At 24.0% G+C, this 26,136-nt stretch overlaps 2 protein-coding genes across 7 annotated transcripts in view; one reads left to right on the top strand and one right to left on the bottom strand.

Annotated features, from left to right (window-relative positions):
- Positions 1-540: 540 nt before the first annotated feature.
- On the bottom strand, positions 541-9,204 carry LOC122501393 (G1/S-specific cyclin-E1). The gene is made up of 3 exons (XM_043610804.1): positions 8,173-9,204; positions 3,267-3,876; positions 541-1,466 (listed from the first exon to the last, which is right to left on the bottom strand). The coding sequence occupies exons 1-3, from the start codon at positions 8,196-8,198 to the stop codon at positions 726-728; spliced, it is 1,377 nt and encodes a 458-aa protein (XP_043466739.1). The 5' UTR covers positions 8,199-9,204; the 3' UTR covers positions 541-725.
- Positions 9,205-11,074: 1,870 nt separating this feature from the next.
- Positions 11,075-26,136, top strand: part of LOC122501401 (catenin delta-2) — a 43,653-nt gene continuing 28,591 nt past the window's right edge. For 5 of the 6 annotated variants that reach the window (XM_043610824.1, XM_043610823.1, XM_043610826.1 and 2 more), the window contains exons 1-2: positions 11,075-11,209; positions 25,672-25,749. In XM_043610824.1, coding sequence (XP_043466759.1) covers positions 25,718-25,749 — 32 coding nt within the window. In that variant the 5' untranslated portion in view covers positions 11,075-11,209; positions 25,672-25,717. Of the gene's footprint in view, positions 11,210-25,671; positions 25,750-26,136 lie in introns of those variants that run through there. The other variant, XM_043610828.1, reaches the window with a different exon arrangement.

A 26,136-nucleotide genomic window follows, 5' to 3' on the forward strand; every position in this document is an offset into this window, starting at 1 on the left:
GTGTACTAAGAGTTAATGTTAATGAATTAATAATTTTATTTAAATTAATAATTTCTAAATAACAGAAACTCTTTTTCTATAAATATAATATAATACGTATATATTAATTTTGTTTTTTTTAAGACAAAACATTTGAAATTTTTCCCCTTTTTCCAGAAAAGTGTATAAATTATGCATTGGTTTGACAAAAAAAAATATTAATATTTAAAAACTCAAGAAGACCAAAAACTTCAGTAAATTCTATTTTAAAAAGCTCTCAAAGCTGTAAATTTAAGGAAATAAAAAAAATTGAAAGAACTACATCAGTGTTGGTCCCTGGTTAAATAATATAATATAATATTTATATATATATATCCCACACGAAAAATTTGTTTACTAATTATTCTCAATTGCGATAAATATCACAAAGTTCGAATCTTCGTTTATGGTAAATTTGCAATATTTCTATTATAAATTTACAAGGTCTATTACTTTTTACCTATTTTCTTTTTTTTGGAATTATCTAGTTAGATAGCAATTAAAAATCTGTTTCAAAATCAGAAACAGTTTATTCAGATACAAAAACACGAAATAACTAAATAACTAACAAAAAAGAAAATATGTAGAAAGCGCATTTTCAGATCTACATAGTTTTACAAAAAAAAATATCCTGCCGGTAGATCTGTTTCTTAAACCTTGTGATATAGATGAAAATCGCTAAAGAAAATACGAAAAAAAAATAAGCTCTATGTATATGGATGTAATTGAGGCGGAAGACGAGGAGGAGTGGGCGAATTTTTTTGACTACTGGATGGCGGTGTTAACAAACCATTCTGATTATCAGGACTATTTGAATCAATATTGATCTCCGTCTCAAGACAATCGAGCGATAAAACATCTTTCGCCAATCGTCGTTGGGCATTTTCGAGCATTGTCAAATCGACAACGTGTGTCTGTATTCGATGTGATTCATCGAGAACAATATTTGGAACTGAGGCACGCAATCCAGAACCGGCATTTGTCTCAGTTGTTGGCGCTGCCGATCGAAGAAGATTTTCACCCTCCTCAATAACTGTATTGGCAAATGGTGTCAGCCAACGTACACAAGGCGCAAGTTGCTCCCAACTAATACACGATGTTCTAAGTGCAGCCTCACGACTCTTTGTATGATATATTGCAGCGGCTGCCAAATGACTATATGAAAATTTTAAACTACCTTCGTCAAGTGTCGCCAAATCCAATAATTGTGCCGCTTGTGAATATTGTAAGCCACCATATTGTGGATAAATAAAGGCAATTGGTCTTGACATATCGCCCGATTCAACTTGCATATAAATATTTAACCATCCGGGCGGTGTTATTGGCGATAAATTCCATCCAAGTCCCTTGAGCACTATTAATTCCTTGCCGAGAATTTCTTCCTCAGTGCACGCACCGTCCGTGACGTAAGCGAATTCGGAAATTTTCGGTGGATATATTTCTTCGACCTGTGAATAAAAATGTTCTTTTTAGAAAAATATAATGATGAAACAAAAAAAAAAAAATAACAGGGTTGCGACAAAAATTTAATTTTTTTTCCCTAACTTTTCCCTGATTTCTGGAAAAAAAATTCCTTTTTTCCTGACGCTAAAGAATATTCTGATTCACTCTTAAAATTATTAGATACTCAAAACAATGTTCTATTACACTTACAAATTTCTTCAAAAGTAAAATTAGAATTCCAAAACATCAATAAATTTTTATTCAAAGAAATATTTCATTATTATTTTTCCGTAGGAATTACAATTTTTCAAAATATTAAAATTCAAACCTTTTTGAAATTCAATAACTTATAATAATTTAAATTTCTATATAAAATTTTTCAAAAAAAAAAATAAAATTATTTACAAAAATTTGAATAAAATCCTTCACAAGAATTCAATTATTTTTACAAGTAATAAAATTCGTTGTAAGAATTCAATTATTTTCATAAATAGGTAATAAAATTTTTCACAGGATTTCAATTATTTTTAATACACTTTTAAGTAAATTCCTCGAAAAATGTAATTATTTTCAAAATTTTTTTTACAAAAATTCAATTACATTTCACAAATAATGAAATCCTTCGCTGAAATTAAAATATTTTAAAAATCTACAATTTTAATAAAATTTCTCAAAAGAATTCAATTATTTGAAAAAATGCAATAAAATTCGTTGCGAGAATTCAATTATTTTCACAAATAACAAAATTCTTTACAGGATTTCAATTAGTTAAAAAAATGTGATAAAAATTCGTTGCTAGAATTCAATTATTCTACTAAATAATAAAATTTTTCACATGATTTCAATTATTTTTAATACAATTTTATGCAAATTCTTCGAGAAATTTTCAAAAGTTGTAATAAAATCCTTAGAAAAAAACCATTATTTTTAATTAAACGAAATTTCAATTGTTCAGAATCTTTTTAAATTGTATATTTTGAAAATTTAATTAGAAAAATTATTCAAAAATAATTTTTAAAAGTCTTGCGTCTATAGTTATTTTTCTCACTATAAAAATCGAAATAAGTTGTATTTTATACTAAAACTGTGGTATTTTATTGCATTAATTTGGAAGAAGATCTCGAAAAAATCGCTATTTTCGAAAATAAGTCGAAAAATGTCGCATTTTTAGAAATTAATCGAAAAAGTTCGAAAAATTCATAATATTCGAGAACTGAATATTATAATAAAAATTTCTTTTTTTTTAATTTTCCCAAAACTTTTCAACGCTCAAATGAAGGAAATATTTTTTCCATTCAAATATTTTTAAAAATTACCACAATGAAAGAAACATAATGTAAATGAAGTATTTACTTTAAAATTAATTTTCTAAATAAGCGAAAAACAATATTTTGAAAGAAACCAAAATTAAAACGATTGATTTGAACGATTTTTTTTTAATTAGAGAATTTTCTTAAAGTTAGAATATTTTTTTTCTATTTAAATATTTTCAAAAATTACTAGAATAAAATTAAAATTAAAATAAATTCAACCTTTATAGAAAGGAATTAATTTTCCAAATTAACAAATTTTTTCTAAAATAAAATTCGAATTTTAACGAAATATCAAAAAAAGGAAACATAAAATTTTGTACTTAGAATTTTTATAATTAAGATTTTTTTGTAGTGACGCAAAATTGTAATAAAAATTTAGTTTAGAGAGAAAATGAAAAAAATTACGTTCATTTGAACATTCAGAACTTCGAAATTATAAAAATCGAAACTTTAGGAACATTTATTTAGAGTAAAAAAAAAAATTGAACTCACCTTAGAAGCTATAAACAAACAGGTGATGCCAATCAATTGCAATTGACTTTTTGGAATATTTTGATGTGTCGAGAGGTACCTGTCAATATAGTCCATAGCAAGATAATACGTCTCTCTGTGGAGTTTATAGACCTCGCAGACTTCTATAAGCCAATCTAATAAAATTGCTCTCATTCGTGGTTGCAGTGTGGGATGTCGTTGAAACATATCGGGATCCCTTTGCGATAATGTTTTTTGATCGCCCAAACACATAATTGACCAAACTTGTGAGCCATCGGCCCATGGTAGTGATGGTAATGGATTCGATTTGCCAGATCCACTTCCCGATGCCGAGGGCGTTAAAAAACATGTTGAACTCCTTAATTCCGACCAGCTCACTGGCTCCTGTTGTTCCTTTAGTGGCGATGATTGCTGATGGGGCAGGTACGTACTATCCGTGACGCCAGTTGAATTATTACATACTTCCGAGCATGGTACTTGAGATAAGGCCGGAACTTTATTTGGCGGATAAATATTTTCCGAATCTTCCGATAATTCCGTTGTGCGTCGTTTTCTCTTTAGAGTTTGATTTGATCCTTTTGAATAGATTTTCGTCTGCTTCTCTTGCAAGCTGAAAAAAACAATAATTGTTAATAATAAATAATAAATAAATAATAAATAATAAATAAATAATAAATAAATAAATACATAAATAAATACAATCCTTCCTCTATGAGGAAGCAACAAAAACATAAAGAGATAAATAAAAATAGTGGAAAAAAGAATATATAATAAAAATAATAATAATAATAATAATAACAACAGGCTTCGCACTCGATAATTAAATTTAAAAAAATAGCAAAAAGTAGCCTTAAGACCAAAAAAAAGTAGAAAAAAAATACCTATTGAAAAATTAAATTTGCGAATAAAAAAACTCGTTTTAGACACGATTCACAAAAATTTGATTTATTTTCCTGATTTTCTTCTAATTTCCATAAAAAATATTTACGTTTCTTCCTCATACTGATAACTTCAATTCTAAATTTTTACACAATTGAATAATTTTTCAATTTTTTAATTTGAAATTCTTCAAAAATAGGATTATTATTTAAAAGTAATTTTTAAAAGTAGAAATAAAAATTCTTTAAAATAAAAAATTTATTTTTAATTAAATTTGACAAAATTTCTCAAAAAATTAGAAACATAATTCAATCCTTTTAAATTTTGATTTTCGGGAATTTAACTATCTTGAAAATATTTTAATTACAATTTTTCAAAATAATCCACAAGTTTTGAACGTTCAAAAATAATTTTAATTAAAATTATTCAAAACTTTTATCATTTCTTTTTAGAATTAATAATAAATCTAAAATTTTTACTGAAATTAGTTTTTAAATCAATTTTTTTAATAGAAAGTTCAACTAGAATTCAATTATTTAAATTAAAAAATAAATAATTATATAAAATAATTAAATATTTTTTAAAATTTAATTCTTATAAAGAATTTATCAATTTTTAAAAAATAATTGAATTTCTGAGAAAAACTTTATTATTTGGTTGAAAAAAATTAAATTCTTGTGAAGAATTTTATTAAAAATTTTTCAATTGACTAAATTTTAGTATTTAGAAAAATAATTGAATTCTTGTAAAGAATTTTATTGAATTTTTTTTAAATAATTAAATTCTCGTAAAAATTTCTATTATTTGGGAAAATAATTGAATTCTTGTGAAGAATTTTATTTAAATTTTTTTAAATAATTCAATTCTTGTGAAAAATGTTATACAATTCTTTTTATATTAATAAAAATAAATAAATATTTTTTTTATTTGTGGTCGTCATAATTTCAATAATTTTTTTTTTAAATAATTGAGTTTTCGTGAAAAATATTTTATTATTTGGGCAAATAATTGAATTCTTGTGAAGAATTTTATTAAAATTTTTTCAAATAATTAAATTCTCGTAAAAAATTTTATTATTTAGAAAAATAGAAAAATAATTGAATTCTTGAAAAGAATTTTATTGCATTTTTTAAAATAATTAAATTCGCGTCAAAAATTTTATTATTTCGGAAAATAATTGAATTCCTAAGAAGAATTTTCTTATTTATGAAAATAATTGAATTTCTGCGAAAATGTTATTAAAATTATATTCAAAATAAATTGAATTTATCTAAAAGTATTTTATTTTATTTAAAAATAATTGAATTCCCGAGAAGAATAAATTTTATAAAAATTCTTTAAAATAATTGATTTTCTTTTCGAAAAAATTTCATGAAAATTCTATTTATAATTTTAAAATAATTGAATTCTTGTAAAAATTTAATTATTCAAAAAATTAACGTAATTTTGTTTTGTTATTTTTATAAACTATTATTTATAGACAATATAATAGAAGGAAAGCAATTCGTCTATTGTTCAAAATGGGGAAAACCCAACCATACATTGTAAATTTAATTTTCTTTAGCCCCTTTTAGAATATAATATGGAAAACAAAGTAATCGAAAATTGTATTTTTCAAAATTTCCCTCAAAAATCTTTTATGTTACAGTCAAGGATTATAGTAATTATAGGAGAAGATTAAGCACAACTGGCACAAGATCGTAAAATATCCAAAGAAGGATATACAAATATATTGTCCGAGTCTAAATGTCATCATTTCTATATATACCTGAAAGTTTATGCCAATATAGCAAAAATTATAATATGTAAATACAATAAATTTTTCAAATTTTTAGGAATTTCTTCCTTTTTTCAATTGATTGAAAAAAATATTATGAAAGTTAATATTAATATTAATCTTCGAAATAAATACAAATAATTAATTAGAAATTTTTTTCGGCTATTAATATATATTTTTGGCTTAATTATAACTTTACGTAAAAATTTACTTTCCTTAAAAGAAATTTATGAATATTTGCTAAACAATATTAGTGTCCCAAAATTTGAATAATTTTTTTTTTATAATTATATAATTATTAATTCACAAAACCGGTTCATCCTAATGAATGAATTATTAACTCATTCATTCAGCAGCCTTTTCTTTTAACGGTTATTTTTGTACGTTACACTTTAATACTATAATCGATAAAAAGAGGAGATAAAAAAGCATTGTCGATAAAACAGAAATTTGTCAATATTTTTAACATAATCGAAAGTAAATTATAAAAAGTTTACATAAAAATAAATTTTACCACTAATTTGTTATTTATTATTAATTATTAATAATTATCCAGAAATAATTATGTTTACTCGATAAAAATGTATAAATAAAGTGAAAAGGAACCTTTTTAGTTTCTAATTTACATAAAAAAAAAAAAAATAGAAATTAATTTTAACAGAAGATTTTTTTATATACCTAATAATTAATAATTGTTAATAAATATTTTTAAAAAATTGAATTAAAAATAATTGACCACCTAGTGGCAGTGGTGCAAACTTTACTCTTTAACGCGGGAATATTCAAGTATTATGTTGACCATTCCTGTAATTATGTTCTGCATTACAAACATAGGTTATGTTTCACATAATTTCAATAATTTTATTACATATTTTAAATATTTACTAAAGTAGCTTCAATAAAAAATTTGAGACATGAGAAATAAAACACTAAAAGTATCAACAATCAGTCATTTTTGAAATAAATAAATATTCTCAAAAAAAATTAATAAAAAATAAATAAATAACAATTAATTTATTTTTATACAAATCCTAATAAGCCTAATTTTCGAATAAAATGAAAAAATTGAAAGAAAATTTTTCCCTGGAATAATGAAATACAAGAAAGTCATTAGCATTTTCAAATGAAGCATTTAATTACATCTTTTGCAAAATAAATTTTTACCTCAAACATATTTCCCTTAAATCAATTAAAAAATCGTTAACTCTATTTTAGAGGACAATTTATAAGAATTTTTCTGAAAATTATATAACAATGAAATTCTAATTAAAGCTTGAACTGTAATATAAGCACATATTCGATTCTAACAAAAATATAATAAAAATCACATACACGAATTTTAATAATAAATAATTCTTTTTTGAAAAAATTTATGACCAAAAAGCTTGAGTGTATTTTAAGTCTAAAAATATGATAATTCTCAATTTATAGATATGCAAATCCGATTTTTATCGGATAAAATTAATTACATTGTGGCTTGGTTACCACTTGGCGAATATTCTCACAAAATCACATTTTAATTTTCATTTTTTCTCCTTTATTTCCGAATATTATTATAGGAAGAAAAAACATTTGTAGGGGAAAATTAATTTTCTTCAAAAAAGCGATTAAAATCTTAATGGATTTTGAGATGTACAAGTATTTGCTACATGGAAAATAAAAAAGCAGAACACGTTGGCTGATTTTTTTTTTGAGGTTGGTCGACGACCCGATAAGGAGATGCTTTAAAATGTATAAATAACCAATAAATTTTTGAACAAATTATGTACCGAAATTTCATGAAATGGAAATAATGTATTTTGTCAGAGGAAAAATGAGTAATAAAATTAAATAAGAAATATATTTTTCAGAATGAGAATGAAGAATTGAAAAACGTGGATGTTCACACAGACAAGTCGAAATTTCCGTCTTGTTTAAAGAAAGGGAGAAGCTATTTTCTTGAATTTTCTTGCAAATATTTGAGAATTATGTTTGGAAATTATGTCGACTGTGGTAAATAAGGTTTTCCGACCATTTTGTCGAATTTGGGATTCACTTGCACCGCCTACCATATTTCATGAGACCTTCGAGAAACGTGTGACTTTGCAACAGGTTATAATACTACAAGAATAATTTTTTTTCAATTTTTCCAAATTTGACATGAATTTCCCAAAGGCCATTTGATATGAAATGAAATTGTAGGGAAAATAATTATCATTTTCTATGAAATATAGGGTAAAATTGCCAAAGAAATGATTGACGGTCACTCACCTGGTTTGTGGCATCTTGGTACTCATCTTCCAAGCTGTCTAATCCAAAAAGTAATATTCCTGCAGATTTCCAACTTTTTTCACGTGAGACTTGAATTTTTTCCACACACCACAGTTCCACTCTGAATGAAATCCGAATAGAATTTGCACACTTAAAAGTCAAAAAAGCAAGGGAGCGCCCATAGATTACGTGCACTCGATCGCCATAATGTATGATGAAGGGCTCGGCTTTGCCTCGGTATTTTATATCTCAATTCTAATCATTTGTTCGATACAAATGAAAATAATTGTTCCCGTATTTTTCGGAATATCGTCAACAATATAAAATTCACTAAAACTAAGAAATTTTATTAAAAAATTGAGATATTAACTAGTAAAGCGCGGGAGTCCAGCGCGCGAAACAACGACCAACCCCTGCTTGTAGTGTTGTACGGTCACGCCCTCTATTCACATAACCTCAAAAAAAAAAAATTAATAATTTTCAAAAATGCCAAAAATCTAATTTTCACTTATTCACAAACTATATCTGTCCGAATTTTCAAGAAATTCTCTTGAAAAAACACAAATTTTCCCTGCACAATTGCAACACAAAATCTTCACAGCATCCCCAAGGAGACGCTTAGATTATTTCACAAATTATCACAATAAAACAGCACAAATTTGTTTTAAACAATTGCTAATTATTGCCGAGAAACTAAATAATTATGGACACTAGTTAAAATTTCTTTCACACTCTTATTAATTCTAGATTGTTAATAAATAAAAGTGGAATAATATTCCAAAGCAATTGTTGTTCAAGCAAACTGTCTACGCCAACAAGTTGCGTCGTTTCTTTAATGAAAGCACTCAATTTTGTAATAATTACTGAGTTTATTGAGCACTTTGCACTTTTAAAGAACACTCACTTTGTTTATAAAACATGAATTTCACTTCAATTTAACCCTTTGAAAACAATTAGTAATTTGCGATGGCATTTCGCGGGAACATTGATGGAGAAGTGCATACCGGCAGTGAATTAAGGACGCAGAGCCAAGTCAATACTGCGTTGCGATTGGCCAATGCTCCTGGCACAGCTGGTTCTCAGCTGATCTGTTGTACACATCGTTTACTGTCACATTGAAATGCGAATGTGTGTGTCGATGTGTTTTGTTGACCACGCGGGAAACGTACGCGCGTAAATCGCCCCTCAGCCCGCCAACCATAAAACCAAACATGCCACGTATAGTTTCTGACATATTTCTATATAGAGTGTTCAAGAAATAAGAAATTTTTTTAAACATACAATCAAATTATAATAAATGGAATAAAATTTTTTTTCCAATTTATTTATAATTAATTATTTTTAATTATTTAATAGAAAAAAATTTAATAAATTCGGAAAAAAGAATTTTTTTTTGCGTCTCAGATTAGGGGTTGTGAAACTCCATTGTTAAGCACCCTTGGTGTCAAAATCGATAATGATGACGCTTCCCCTAAAATGCTTTTTTTTATTCAAAAATAACAATTTGAAAAAAATTATTGAAAAGAATTTTTTTTTAATTTTACTTGTTGAATGGTATTTTTTAATAGTTGAACTAATCTTTTCGAATTTATTTAAATCTTCCTACTTTTTCAATATTATTAATTTGAATTATTCGAATTATTAATTTTTTAATAATTAATTCTTAAAAATAATTTTAATAATAGATTTTTAATTACTTGAAGTTCTATCTTTTTTTTGTTATTAAATAATAAATTCAAAACTTCGCGGCAAAAGTTTGAAATGCGCCCAAATAGTCAGGGCTGGTAACGGGAATAAAAGAACTAGTAGTGTTGCCAACCTGCGTTATTGAAGTCAGTTCTGATTGGTCGGAATATTTTGGTAACCTTCTATTCACCAATGAGACGCAACCTTGGAGTTTAGTACTTACAGATGGCGCTGCATGTCAAAGCTTTTTAATATTTTCTTATTTTGTCAATCTACATCATTATTGTTCGTGCGTGGGTTTTAATTTTGACATTTACAGGAGAAAAAGAAGGTTTGTTATTCATTCTCTTGTTAGCTATTGCAATAAACAAAGGTTATTTGTGTATATTTATTGTTAGTGTCAATATTCTCTTAAGAACCCCAAAAGTGTGAAATTAGTCAAACAGGTTTTAAATTCCGGGGAGAATTTGTGTAATTTGGTGATTGGAAATATTCTTGTTTACAATTTCCTTCTCGGGACATTTTTCAGTGGTAATAATCGGTAATATTTCAGTGTATATTTCGTGTTATTTGGTATATTTCGTATATTTGAAAGAACTGGTTGAGTGGCACTGGTTGTACCAGTGTAGACAACCCCCCAGCGAAGAAAGTTGATTTCAAGTATTCGGTGAGGAGGGAATTGCAGAGAACCGCTGATCTTGGCGTTGTAAGGGCGTCGTTACTGCGTGCTGTGCAATGTGGTGTATCGTGTAGGCGTTGGCGAGTGAGGGCGAGAAGACAAGACTGTTCGGGGATGTGTTCGTGAAGGATTTTCAAGTTTTCACTTGCTAACTCGCACATGTGCTTTGCATCAGCGGTAAAAAAGCGCGAGCCGTGACGCTTCTCGGCCATTTTGGTGTCATCACGTCAAGTTCCGCGATTTCCTAGCATCCAAATTCTTTGGGAAGTGTCGTTAGTGCATCGTATTCTCCCAGTGTGTCGAAGCCACGTACGTGAGATCCTCTTGTCTCATAGTTTATTGCAGGTGAATTTTCCGGACAATTTAATCCGAATGAAACGCGAGCGGCATACCGGAAGATAAAAGTGTTAAACAAAAAAAAAAACGAATTCGCGATTGTATGCCATGGATTGATTGTCGCCGGAGTATTCTGCCTAACTTATTTTACACCTGCAAAACGTTTACACGGGAAATGCACACAATCTCAGAGAATTTCGGCGCGGGATGATACAATTGTTTCATCGTCTAGAAGCTACATAGTCAAGAAGGATCATTTTTATCGGTGCATTATCCGGCCTTCAAAAACGGAGTCATCGCCCGACGGGGTGCATACGTGGAGTTGGATTATAATATGTGAGTGTTTACAAATTTTTTATTGCATGTTGAATGTGATCCTCCCTTTTTTTCTTCCGAGAAAAAATCTTTTCTCCCTCTGGCATTTAAATTACGACTCCCAATATAGACTATTTTTTTAACAACTTGTTTTCGGTTTTTTTATTTTTTCTCATATTTATAGAATTTTTGTCCATTTTTTTTACTGTCTTCCTTCAACTGTCAATTGCAACAATTAATCTCGTTTAGGTTGTATTGTAATTGTTGGTTATCAAACCGGTCTGTCAACTGTACGGACGACTCGAAAGGTATTTTTAGTATTTTAAATTGGTTTCTTCGTTCATTTAATTGGAAATCAATTTCTTTTATTGGATTCCCAGGAACAATATATTATTAATATTCGTTTCAAGTGTCAATTGCGTAAAAATCGGTGAATTTTTTGTGAAATTGAGTGCTCGTTTCCTCGAAACTCGTGGTTGATAAAATCGATTGTTTACCTCGGGTGAGTTGGGTAAATCAAAGAAGGCGTGGATCCACGCTGCTATAGGTGTTAGAATATAGTATAGAGAAAGAGTAAAAAAAAGGAAGGAAAGAAAGAAAGACAGAAATTTCCGTCAAATTGTTCATGCTTTATGCACTTGTGAATCATCCTCGAATCTTGGCTCGGATTCAGTATTCCCCCCGGACTCCTCATACGTTTCTCATTCTTTCTTGGAATGTGACGGGGAGATCATCGCCGTAGGGAGAAAACCGTGAAAATAATAGGAGGCGCTGTTCGCAGTTCTTAACATCATACTTGGCGTGAGAAAATGGAAAAGTAGCAATAATTATTATTCTAAATTTTTCCACACAGAAAGGAAGGAAATAACTCTATTTTTTTAATTCTTTAATATAGAAACTAAATTCTAGAATAGAATTAAGTTTTTTTTTTACCATTTGGGTGTTTACTTATTAAAAAAAAAAAATGTTCTTAAACTTCACACACGTTGCGATGTATAAAGAAGCACGGATACGCGATCTATGTTCATTGTTTTCATTTAAAGTCGTGAGATCCTTTTTCTTAATATGGAATAAGTGACCGTGTCAAGAAAACCGGGTCTTTTATTAACTTCTTTAGGTCAAGCTATGCAATCTGCTTTCGTACAAATTTGCGTAGGTGGAACAAACCAAACAATGTGTTCAAAGACCGTGTGGAATACGAGCTTGTGCAATTAAAACCGCAACCCGTAATGCATTTAAATATTCTCACTATTAATTAACTTTTCACATTCTTGATTGTAATTGATTTTCCTGGGCAGATGTTTGAAAAAAAACTGAATTAATTTTTTTTTTTGTATCAATTTCTATTTATTTTACTTTTACTCTTTAATTTGTTTTTACTATACTTTCTAAATTGGCGAATTTTCCTTAAATAAAATCTGTTATTAACATCTAAATTTCTATTCATTATATTAACAATTATATTATTATTTTATATTATTATTATTAATATTTTCTTTATTCTTTAATTTTTTTTCTTTATCGTTTTATTTTATTTTAAATTTTATTTAATTTAATTTTTTTCTTTATTTTCTTATTTTATTTTATTTTTTTACAATTTTAAAATATTTGTTTCAGTGATAAAATAGTTTTTGGCCACTGAACGATTATTTTTACCATTTTTCGAAGCAAGTGACATATTTTTTTTCTAAATTCATTCGTTTTTAATTTCCACAATTTTTTGTGTCTTTATTTTATTTTTTTTTTGAAAGTTTCAACATCTTTCGAAATACCTTTTGAAATAGAAGTAGTTCAGTATAAAAACGTACTCTTGATTTTCTGCAAACAACCCTAGAAAGTCATTTGCGCAATGAATGAAAAGGGTGAAAAGCCATCACTTTGCACTTGGCCTGCCCTTCCTTGCACTCGTATTCATAGATCACGGGTCAAAGATTATTTTTAAGGCTAACTATTAAAAATTTCTATCATACTATAAGGATTTTTTTCTCCATTTTTTTAGTCTCCGGAAATGTTATAATTACGATCGTTAATTAATTTATGTTTACATTTTATTTATCGATAGATAATATTTTTTTTTATACTTTATTTTACTATTTTACTTTACTTTTTTTTTACTTTCTTTTCATTTTTTTTTGTTTTAAATTTTCAATAAATTTTCAATTACACTAGGAAAAATATTTCCGTTATTAATACAATTATTTTTAACCTTTGACGAATTATTTACAAATCATAATCTTTTGAAGGAAGATATCGAAAATATTTTTTTTCAATGTTAAGAGATAAAACTTTTTTTTTTCATCGTAGAAATATTATCTGAGTGCATAAGACGGATAAGTATCGTGTATTTACACAAGCTCAATATAACGTTCTTGGGACATCATGATGATAATTACGTGCGACCAGGCGAATTGTCACTTCATTATCACTTCTTTAATTAGTTCTATATTCTTCCTTCTAAACGATTGTTTTAGTGCTTGTCTAATAATAAACTTGTAATAATTTTTTAATTTTTTAAATGTTATTTTTAGATTTTTTTTAATGATCCTAGAAGTTCTCAACGTAATTAATTTATTTCTTCGTCAAAATAAATTTTTACAATAATTTTGTTTAACAATGAAGAAAAATTAATTATAAAGTTTGTAGAATTTAAGTTTTAACTTTTATTGCAACTAGTAATTTAATATGAAAATATTTATAATAAAAAATATTTTGTTGAGAACTTGTGGATCATTTTTTTTAAAAGCGGATACAAATTTTGAATTTTTAACTAAGAGAGATAATTTAAAAATTTCCATAAACTTGTTGCGAGAATATTGTGAGAGGATTTAATAATTTATGCATTTTATGGAAATATATTTTTGAGGGAACTAAAGAAAGGGGGAAATTTTCCTAAATTGCATTTTGTTGAATGATATCCGTTATTCAAGTGAGAACAAAATTCTTTGTTGGGATATAAATATTTTCAAAAAATTATCGTCTGTATAAAAATGTGAATATAAATTAATATTTTGAATTTAAAGAAGAAATAATTAAATTTCGTTGTTTATTTGGAAGCATTTGAGAAACTTTAGGGGATGGATTTATTGTTATTTCTTTTTAAATAAACACGCACTTGTTTCGAGAGTGACCACACATTTTGTGTTCGTGTAAACGTAAACATACGATATTGACAACGTTGCTCATTCATTGAATATATATGCACCCACAGTAGCTCTTTTACACACGAGGTATATAGCCTTTTAAATGAACCGGAAAGAAAATTGGGTCCGTGGTCGCGAGAGTCCTCATTTTTGTATGTAACGTAATAAAAACTTTTTACGATCCAATTCCCGTTTATTGTAACACACATCTTCGAAAAGCCGCACGCTATTATTCAATTAAGTAGAGAATTTTTTTTTGTTTTGTTTTTTTATATAATTTACACTCTTTTTTTTAAATTTCGCACTAGATTTTTATTTCGAATTTTAGATAATAATAAAATTAAACAATTAACTAAATAAATAATTTAAAATGTTGATATATTATCATCTATTGTTTTAAATAAATAATAATTAAATTAACATTATTACTTTATTAAATAAATTTTATTATTAATTTATTAATAAAAATAAATCATTAAAATAGAAGTTGTAATTTTGTAAATAATTGTAAATAATCGTAAAAAAATATAAATAATAATTTCATTAATTTCATGAGTATAAATGTTTTCAATGAATGTTTTATAAATAATTATATAAATAATTTTTTAAAATGTTCCTAAAGTAACAATATTTAGTAATTTTTTTACTATAAAAATTCATTTTGTCATGAAATAAAATTTTAAAAATAAATAAAATGTTCTTTCTTTTTTAAATTAGAATTTTATTACAATAATTTTGTGTCACGTATCATAAAATTTAATGTTCCAAAATTTCTATACCACGTTCGAACGAAATATTTTCTCTCTATAAATATTTTTCAAAAAATACCGATTGCATTAAAAATTTAAAAAAAAATGAATGGAACATTTACAAACTTTGTAAATTAATTTTTAATACGTGACGCAATATTATTGTACATATAAGAGAATTTGCATTTGAAGGAGAAATAAATAAATTTCGTTCATTTGAACGTTGAGAACTTTAGGGACATAAATTAATTATAAAGTTACTGAATATGTTAAATTTAAGTTTTTAATTTTCATTGCAATCAGTAATTTATGAAAATACTTTTAATTACAAATATTTTGGCTATTCACACGTTCAAAACTTGTCGAATAGAATTTATAAATAATGAGATTATAAACAATAGTTTCGATAAATAATAATTTTAGGAATAATAATTTCGACAAATAATAATTTTAGGAATAATAATTTCGACAAATAATAATTTTAGAAAAATAATGGTCCTATTAATAATAATTTCGACAATTATTAATAATTCTATAAATAATAATTTTACGAATAATAATATTTTTCATACGAATGTAATAATTTTATGTAAATAATAATTTTATGATTAATTTTTCACGAATATAGTAATTTTAAAAATAATAATGTACTGGAAAAAATTATATTTAATTCAAATAATCTACTTGGCTATTATCAAGTAGCTAATTAATAATAATTATATGCAGTTGACTGAAAAATCTATAATTGTCTTTCTTCATTAAATTTAAATTCTCTTGAAATAAATATTCAAATAAAGTAGAAAATTTACTTAATTAGCTTTCAAATAAATAAAAATTCTCCGATGTGAAAGTCTTCGAACTAATTTTTTTTAGGGAACATTCAGTTTCATAATGTTGAATACATAATTTTTATATTAGTTTAATTTCACTATTTTTAATATTTCTATTTTTTTCCTTTTTTTATAACTGATTTTTTATTTTGGTTTTTAATTCACTAAAATTTTGAAAGTTCAAATAAACGAAAATTTTCTATTTTAATAAATAAATAAATAAATAAATAAATAAATAAATACATTTTTTTATAATTAAATTTTAGAAATTTAAAACAATTTTTATTTAAATTTTCAGATTTACATATTTTTATTATATTTTCTTTTATATTATTTCTATTATATTTTTTCATTAAATATTAAATATAAATTAATTATTATACTCTCTAAATTGGAATTAGTAACTTTTTTGCTTTTAAATTTAGTAAATTTTGCTAATAAATAGTAATTTCTGCTAATTTATTAGTGAAATTTACTAATTCCGAAGCAAATGCAAAAGTAAAAAATAAATTCTTTTTTTCTATTAAAATATTTTCCATAAATAATAAAAAATAGTCCTACACTTGTTTTAAAAAATTAATTTAAATTCACAACTTTGTTAATAATTAATTTTTTTAATGTATAAAAACAAATAATATTTTTAAATAAAATACAAAAACTATAAGAAGTAACAAAAATATTGACTAAAATTTATTCTAAAATTTAAACGTTCAAAACTTTAAGGACATGTTTTATTGTCTTTTTTTGTTCTTGTTTTTTATTTTTTGGTTTTATTTCTTTTTGTCTTTTATTTTTTGTTTTTTTTCTTGTTTTTTTTTCTTTTATTTGTTCTTTTTTTTCGTTGGTAATTGTTTTGTTTAAAGAACTCGTCATTTGTATATAAATAAATTTTGCGATTGAGTTGAGAGAGCGGATAAATTTATGTTGTTTGAAGGAAAATAAATATTCATGTTCATCAAGAAATCCGCGTTTCTCGTACATATATTTTATATATGTTATATATATATATACATATACAGGCAGTGATTGGCATACAATGGAGGAAAACTCGTTGGAAAGAAACCCCTGTTAGGCAAAAGTTCTCCTTTATTTTTCCCCATTTTTTTTTCTTTCTCTCATTTTTTTTTTTTTTTTTTTTGATGGAAATATGCTTTAGAGTTGTGCTTCAGCTCAGAAACTCTAAAGCCTAGCCTGTTACCGTTAGTTTAGTCGATGTGGCGACACTGATATCACAAATGACATAAAATGCCAGATCTCGAGGCGCAATGACAGTCACTTTTTTTTTGTGAGAGTTTACCCAGAAATTCGACTTCTCTCTCTCTTTTCTTTTTCAACGTAAATTTTAGTTTCGTATCTCGAATCTCTGGAATAATTTAATTATTCCAAATTATGTTGTTTACTCGAGATTCTCGTCCGGGCATCTTCATATTCACTAATTTCATATACCCTAAAATTCTTAAGGATGACGCTCTAATTAAATGATCTTTATCAGTGAAAAGTAGATTTATATTTTTAATAAAGAATATTGTTCTGTATTAGTGGATTAATTTTCTTTGCTATTTAATTAAATTGTTTCTTTGGAGGAGAAAAAAGTTCTGGTTTGAGAATAATAATTAAAAGCGAAGGGATAAATTTAGTATAAATTAGTATAAATTATTTATTAATTATTTAATTAATTATTTATTATTATTTAGTATAAATTTAGGTAAATTTAGTCTAAATTTTAGTCTTAATTTTTTTTTGTTATTATATTTTTTTGTGTTATTTTTTATGTTATATTTTTTTGTGTTATTTTTTGTTATATTTTTTTGTGTTATTTTTTGTTATATTTTTTTGTGTTACACTTTTTTGTGTTACATTTTTTTGTGTTACACTTTTTTGTGTTATATTTTGAATGAGCAATTTATGTTAAATATATTTATGCGCACCCGGATTATAAACACTCGACGGTAGTTTGCAATTAATAATTTTGAATTTTGTTTCTATATAAACTGGTTAGAGAAAAAAAAAAGTCTACTGCTTGTGGACTTACGTGACTGAAATAGTACGAGAATAATCCCTTTAAGTTCGATTCTACAAGCAAGTTAATTAACGAAGTTAACTTTGCTGACGATAGTCTGTGAAACTATTGTTGAAGTAAACAGAGAAACATTTCAGGAAGTTAAAGTATCGCTTTACATTCCGACTAGTTCAATATTTGGTGCAGTAGATAACAAAAAGAGTTTCGAAGAGACACTATGGAGTAAAAAAAAAAAAAGAAACGAAATATTTTTTCTTTCAATATTTGTACATGACAATTATTTCTCTCTCTTAACCAAAAATCTCCCCTTCTCTATCTTTTTTTTCTTTCTCTTACTCTCTTTTTCTTTTTTTTCTCTCTCGTTCTCGATCTCTTGAGATCAAAAAAAGAAAAAAGAAAAAAGAAAAAGCGAGAAAGAGAAAAAAAAGAGAGAGAGAGAGAGAGAGAGAGAGAGAGAAATGTCAAGATTTTCCTAAAATTTCTCATATTTTTTCTTCTCAAGATTTACAGTAGATAAAAATTCAATTCTCTCGTGTGTGTATGGTATTTTTTCTTCACTCTCTTGTAATTTACAAAATTGAATGTTATTTTCATTTATATACTTATAAAGATAGAGAAAAAAAAAATAATAGAGGAGAGAAGAAAAAAGAATAGTATTTCCGCGTTGCTCGGGTAAGCGAGTCGAATACGAAACGTCGCATTGTCATTTTCGATCGGATAATAGTATAATTAAAGTCATCTTCCGGTTTATTATTCCAGTGGATTTTCTAGCCCTTCCGAACAATGAGTGATCTCCATCGGAAATGGTCACACATACCAGTAAATATATTCTTTTATTTTTATTTTTTATTTTTATTAAATTCCATTTTATTTTTCTTCTTTTATTTTTTTTTTGTTTTACGATGCTGTTTTTTTATTACTGTCTTTTTTATTATTGTAATTAATAAATTACTGTCTTTATGTTATTATAAATAAAGTAGATTAAAATCTACAATTCTACAATTTACTTTTTTTTTTCGTTAATATTTTTATTTAATTTGAATTTTATTTAATTCGAATTAATTTAATTTTGAATTCAATCGAATTGATTTGAAAAAAATGGAATTGAATTTGATTCACTACTATATTTGGATACTTTTTTTTTTGAATTTATGACACTAAAAGTTAAATTTTCATTATGAATTTGCACTGCAATTTGAATCCGCTAATATTTAAAAAAAAATTATTCTGAAATTTTAATAAAATTCTTTAGTACAAAAATTCAACAAATTTTTTAATAAACTTCTTTAAAACGATTCAAATTATTTTCAACAAAATTTTATGAACATTTTCTTGGCAAGAAGACAATTATTTTTTCTGCAAATAATTGAATTCAATTATTTAAAATGCAATTTTGAAGAAAATATTTCGGAAGAAATCAATTATTTAAAATATTTTAATAAAAGTTTTCAAAAATGAATTCAATTTTATTTACAATAATTTTGATAAAATTTGATTATAAAAATTTAATTATTTTTTGTACCAATAACAATATTTTTATTAAATTCCTCAAATTCTTCTTCTTACCAAGAATTTTAACAAAATTTTTAAAAATAATTGAATTTTTGTGAAGAATTTTATTAAAATTTCCGAAAATAATTGAATTCCTTCGAAAAGTTTTACTATTTACGAAAATAATTGAATTATATCGAAAATTTTTTTAAATAATTGAATTACTTAAAAGAATTCTATTATTTATGAAAATAATTGAATTCTTGCGAAGAATTTTGTTAAAATTAATTACAATATTTGAATGTAATAATTGAATTTCTACGAAGAACTTTTGAAAAAATTGTTAAATAATTCAATTATTTTGAGAAATTTTATTAAAATAATATTGAGAAAATTGAAACATTGCGAAAAATTGTATTAAATTTTGTATATAGTGAAAAGAATTGAATGTTTGCGAAGAATTTGATTAAAATTTTTGAAAATAATTTTTTTGAAGAATTTTATTAAAATACCTCAAAATAATTGCAGGGCTCGAACTAGGTCCGTAAATCCCGTAAAAGTCCGTAACTTTGCTTCAAGTCCGTAAAAGTCCGTTTTTTTGAAAAAAAGTCCGTAAAGTCCGTAATTCGATTGAAAAAGGTCCGTAAAGTACGTAAATTATACGATATAATTTGGATAATTTTAGAGAAATTACAAATGATTGAAGGAATTCAATTATTTTCAAAAGTAATAAAATTCTTCACAAAAATTCAATTATGTTCAAAAATTTTTAAAAATTCTCGTCAAAATTTCAATTATCTTTAGAAATAATTGAATTCTTCTCCGAAATATCAATTATTTTCAAAAATTTTAATAAAATTCTTAGAAAAATTTCAATTATTTTCAAAATTTTTCCTCAATTCAATGATTTTTAATAGGTATCTATACTATTCTAATAAAATTTTCCAAAAGAATTCAATTATTTAAAAAAAATCTACTAAAATTCTACACAAACCTTTAATTATTTTCAAAAAATAATAAAAATTTTACAGGAATTTCATTATTTACAAATTTTTTTTATAAATTTCTTCGCAATATTCAATTATTTTCATAAATAATAAAATTTTTACAGGTATTTAATTTTTTTGGCAAATAATAAAATTCTTATTAGGAATTCAATTATTTTAATAAATAATAAAGCTAATTGCAGAATTTCAATTATTTTTAATACAATTTTAATCGAATTCCTCGAAAAATGTAATTATTCTTAAAAATTTTATTAAAATTTATCAAAGAAATTTAATTATTTTAATAACCTTTGCTACAATTTATTTATTACAATTTAAATATTATTTTTAATAAATTTTTAATTAAATTTCTTTAAAGAATAATATTATTGCATTCAGAATTTTTAATGCAATTCTTTGCGTAAATTATCAATTATCTTTATAAATAATAAAATTCTTCTCTAAAATTGAATTATTTTCAAAACATTTAATAAATTACTTGGCAAAATTTTAATTATTTTCAAAAATTTTCCCTAATTTAATTATTTTTAATATCTACTATTTTAATAAAATTTTGCAAAAGAATTCAAATTATTTGAAAATTGATTGATACAATTCTTTAAAAGAATTCAATTTTAAGAAACATATGTAATTATTCAATAAATTGTTTTTTTTTGTATTTAAATAATGAAATTTTCGTAGAATTTTCTCATAAAAATTGATTTAAAAATAATTAAATTTTGAAAAGGTTTCAGATTCAAATCTTTGAAAATTTGAATTTTTCATATTTTTAACTAACAATTCTGTGGAATTAATTTTTTTGAGAAATTTTAATTGCGGATTTTTTTTTATATTATTTGAAGTTTTTATTTTTTAGTACATATTTAATTGAAGAATTTAAAAATAATTGAAATTTCGTAAAATTGAATATTGTAAAGAAATGGATTTGAAAATTGTCAAAGAACTTTTTCGAAAATTATTAAAAAAATCGATTTTAAGAAGAATTTTAGTTAAAAATTCTTGAAAATAATAATTGAATTGATAATGATTTTATCATTCTATCTTTAATTATTATAAAACATGAAGTAATCGATCGCTCCGAGTCGAAGACTCGGAGTTATCGATATCTTCATGTTTTTTAGTTATGAAAAAATCTAATTTATAGTTTTAAGTAAAATGTTCTCTTATATATTTTTGTCAGTAATTGGTCCGTAAATGGTCCGTAATTTTTCATTTTTGGTCCGTAAAGTCCGTATTTTTAAATACTTTCACTGGTTCGAGCCCTGTAATTGAATTCTTTCAAGCAATTTTATTAAAATTATAATGAAAATAATTAAATTTGGAAATAATTCTATTATTTTATAGAAACAATTGATTTTTTGCGAGAAATTTTAAAATAATTAACTAAGATTTTCGAAAAAATTAATTTCACTGAAGAATTTTATTCAAAAAATTGAAAATTATGTATATTTTAATTATTTACAGAATAATTTTGTTAATATTACAATATTAGTATTGAAAATAATTGGATCGTTGCGAAGGATTTTATTAAAATTAACTAAAATTTTTGAAAAATAATTGAATTTCTTCGAAGAATTTTATTTTGAAAATTTATAATTATATTTTAATTATATTTACTGAATTTTTATTAAAATAGTATTGACAAAAATTGAATCGTTGCGAAGGATTTTATTGAAAATAACTAAGATTTTTGAAAATACAAATTGAATTTAATTGAAAAATTTTATTCAAACAATTAAAAATTACATTTTTGTAAATAGAGAAATTTTCAAAAATAAAAATTTATAATTAAAAAAATTTGTAATTGCGTCCATTTTTTAATTCTTAATATTTCAAATTTAATTTTTAATAAATGCGTAAAATAATAACAAATTGAATACCGTGTTTAGCGCTTAATATTTACTATATTTTTAGTAAAAATGATAAAATTATTAAAAAACATTGAAGAAGAGAAAATAAAAATTAAGAAACGACTTTCATTACACGCACTGTAATTTTAATTAGAAAAAAATAAAAAATGAAAGACAAATATTTTTTCTTTTATTGTCCAGTTCGCCTTGAGAGGAAATGAACCATCTGACAAAGAGCTATATATGAATAATCTTCAATTGATCAGACATCTAATGTAATTGAAGCTCTATTAGGTCATAGCCCTTACGATCAACGAGTCAATTCAAACTTACAGAGGAGTATTACCTACTTTATTTTTGACTTAACTTCATCGGTTTCCACCGGAAGACACGATCGAAGATTGTAATCGTTATCGAATTAATGCCCTTCTATCTCAGAGAGAGAGAGAGAGTGCTCCACTATCCACAGACGTTCAAATCGATTCTAGACGGTTAATGCGACATTTTAATGGACGTCGTGATAGATTTTGTTGGTTGTCATGCATGACGCTTCAATTTTATAGAATATTTCACTATGCAACGTTGTAAATGTCGATAAATCAAATTCTATCAAGTTCCGCAATTTTTTTTTTTCCTTCTTCATTTCAAATAACAAAAAGTTCTATTTTTACTTCTTCAAATTGAAAACTTTGATTAGATCATTGTGAATTTGATAATTCTTAATTATTTAACACAAAAAGATGGTAATTTGTTAATTATTAATTATTCTTTATATTTGAATCAGTCAAAAATAACTGATTGCCACTGCGATTGTCACTTAAACTGACGACCAAAAAAACTCGTTTTAGTTGATTCACAAAAACCATAAAAAATTTGGATTCTTTATTTCCCTGATTTTTTCTTAACTTCCTATAGTAATAACTTTTTATTATTTTCCAAAAATACAATTATTTTCCAAATTTTTAGATGGAATTCTTCGAACATACTATTTTTTAAAAATATATTAATTCATTTTTATAAAATTCCTCGCAAAAATTTAATTGACTCCAGTAAATATTATTTGATTCAATTAAATATTTAATTGATCATTGTCAATTAATCGGTTATTTGAATCAAATAAATATTTTTTTCAGTGTTATTATTTCAATACATTTTTATAATTAAATTCCTCGAAACAACTTTATTATTTTCAAAAATTTTAATGAAATTCTATGAAATAATTCAATTATTTAAAAATTTTAATAAAATTCATCGCAAAAATTCAATCATTTTCTTTGTACAAAATTTTAATGCAACTCTTCGCAAAGATTCACTTTTATCAATATTATTTTATTTTAATAAAGTTTCTCAAAATAATTCAATTATTTAACAATTTTTTCAAAAGTTCTTTGTAGAAATTCAATTATATTCAGAAATTTTTATTAATTTTAATAAAATTCTTCGCAAGAGTTCAATTATTTTTATAAATGATAGAATTCTTCTTTTTGTAATTTAATTATTTAAAAAAAATTTAATAAAATTTTTTAAAAGTATTTAGTTTTAATACTATTTTAAGAAAATTTTCGATATAATTCAATTATTTTCGTAAATAGTGAAACTCTTCGAAGGAATTAAACTATTTTCAACAATTTTAAGAAGAATTCTTTACAAAAATTCAATTATTTTTATTAATAAAATAATTCTTCGTAGAAATTCAATTATTAAAAAATTTCAATTAACTTTAATAAATTCTTCTAAGTAATTAAATTATTTACAAAAATTTTAATAAAATTCTTTAAAACGATTAAATTTTAATACTATATTTGAATAAAATTTTTTTAAATAATTCAATTATTTTCGTAAATAATAGAATTCTTCGAAGGAATTTAACTATTTTCAAAAATTTTAAGAAGAATTCTTTACAAAAATTCAATTATTTTTATTAATAATATAATTCTTCGTAGAAATTCAATTATATTAAAAAATTTCAATTAATATTAATAAATTCTTCGCAAGAATTCAATTATTTTCATAAATAATTGAATTCTGTTTAGTAATTAAATTATTTACAAAAATTTTAATAAAATTCTTTAAAACGATTAAGTTTTAATACTATATTTGAATAAAAATTTTTGATATAATTCAATTATTTTCATAAATAATAGAATTCTTCGAAGGAATTCAACTATTTTCAAAAATTTTAAGAATTCTTTACAAAAATTCAATTATTTTTATTAATAATATAATTCTTCGTAGAAATTCAATTTTAAAAAATTTCAATTAATATTAATAAATTCTTCGCATGAATTCAATTATTTTCATAAATAATTGAATTCTGTTTAGTAATTAAATTATTTACAAAAATTTTAATAAAATTCTTTAAAACGATTCAGGTTTAATACTATTTTAATAAAAATATTCGATATAATTCAATTATTTCTATTTATAACAAAATTCTTCGCAGAAATTCAATTATATTCAAAAATAATAATAAAATTCTTAGCAAAAATTCAATTATTTTGTATAAATAATAAAAATAGACTCAGAAATTTAATTATTTTCAATAATTGTAATAAAATTCTTGGAAGAATTCAATTCAACTATTCGTAAGAATGAAATTATTTTCAATACATTTCAATTATTTTCAAAAGTTTTGATAGAATTTTTTTATAAGAATTGAATTATCTTCAATATAATTTTAATGAAATTCCTCGAAAGAATTTAATTATTTTCAACAATTTTAGTAAAATTCTTCGAAACATTATAATTATTTTAGCATAAATAATTATTAATTTAGTATAAAATATTTATTTTAGGATAAATAATTATTATTTTAGTATAAAATAATTTACAAATTCAATAAATTTGAAATGTAAATAAAAATTAACTACAAATATAACCAAACATTATTTGCTTGTCATTAATAAATTTATTGTCAAAGATTGTTTTATGTACCTTTTATCTAATATATTTGGATCTAATATATTTATATATCTATTACATTTAAATCCAAGATATTTATGAACCAATTTAAATATCATGGTTAATTAATTTTACGTTACATATACGCAATAATTGGAGAATATTGTGAAACCTGTTGCGGTTAAGTCATTAAAATAATAATAATCGTAATAATTTTATAATTGGCAGAAAATAGAAAACAAAAAGTGAAAAATGTTTCCGTTTTTCTAAAAATAAAAAACGTCAATTTCTATCGCCTAATAGACAAAATAAATTGTTCATGAGGAAGTAAAAATAATTATAAAAGTTCCTCAAGCGGATATTTAAAGATATAAATACAAAATGGAAAATAATTTCTACCATTCTCTATATACTATTATTATTGTAAATATTGACGATTTCTACAAAGAACCAAAAGAACTATTTTAAAACTATAATGTCTTTTTTTTATTGCAGGTGAAGTTGCCCGATAGCTGAGAACAACAGTCGAAGGTCAGCTGGTATGTCAAACAATCAGCTGGTTGACTCTTGTTTGTAAGTATATTTTTTTTTATTTTAAAAAAATTTTTTTGTGTTTTTGACAAGAATTCCTGTTTTTTCAAAAAAAAAAATAAAATAAAAAAATGCTGTTTCTTCAAAACATGCCGAGAGTGTTTTTATCAATATATATATTTCTGATTTTTTTTTTTCGTCGAATATGTACGTTTACAAAAGCTTTCATTTCTGTCACGTTTGCTGATTCAACTCTTTGTTACTCACATTTACATTTATAGTAAAAAAAAAACAGAATTTCAGTTTACAAAATAATCGATGACCTGAATTTTTAACATTTTTCTTCATTTTGAGTTGATCATTTTTGTTACGCATTTTTGGCATTTTTGTGTTTTCTCATTAACGTTGTAAAAAAAAATTCTATCTTAA

Source organism: Leptopilina heterotoma, unplaced genomic scaffold, assembly GCF_015476425.1.
Source record: "Leptopilina heterotoma isolate Lh14 unplaced genomic scaffold, ASM1547642v1 Lhet_209, whole genome shotgun sequence".
NCBI classification, from domain to species: Eukaryota; Metazoa; Arthropoda; class Insecta; order Hymenoptera; family Figitidae; genus Leptopilina; species Leptopilina heterotoma.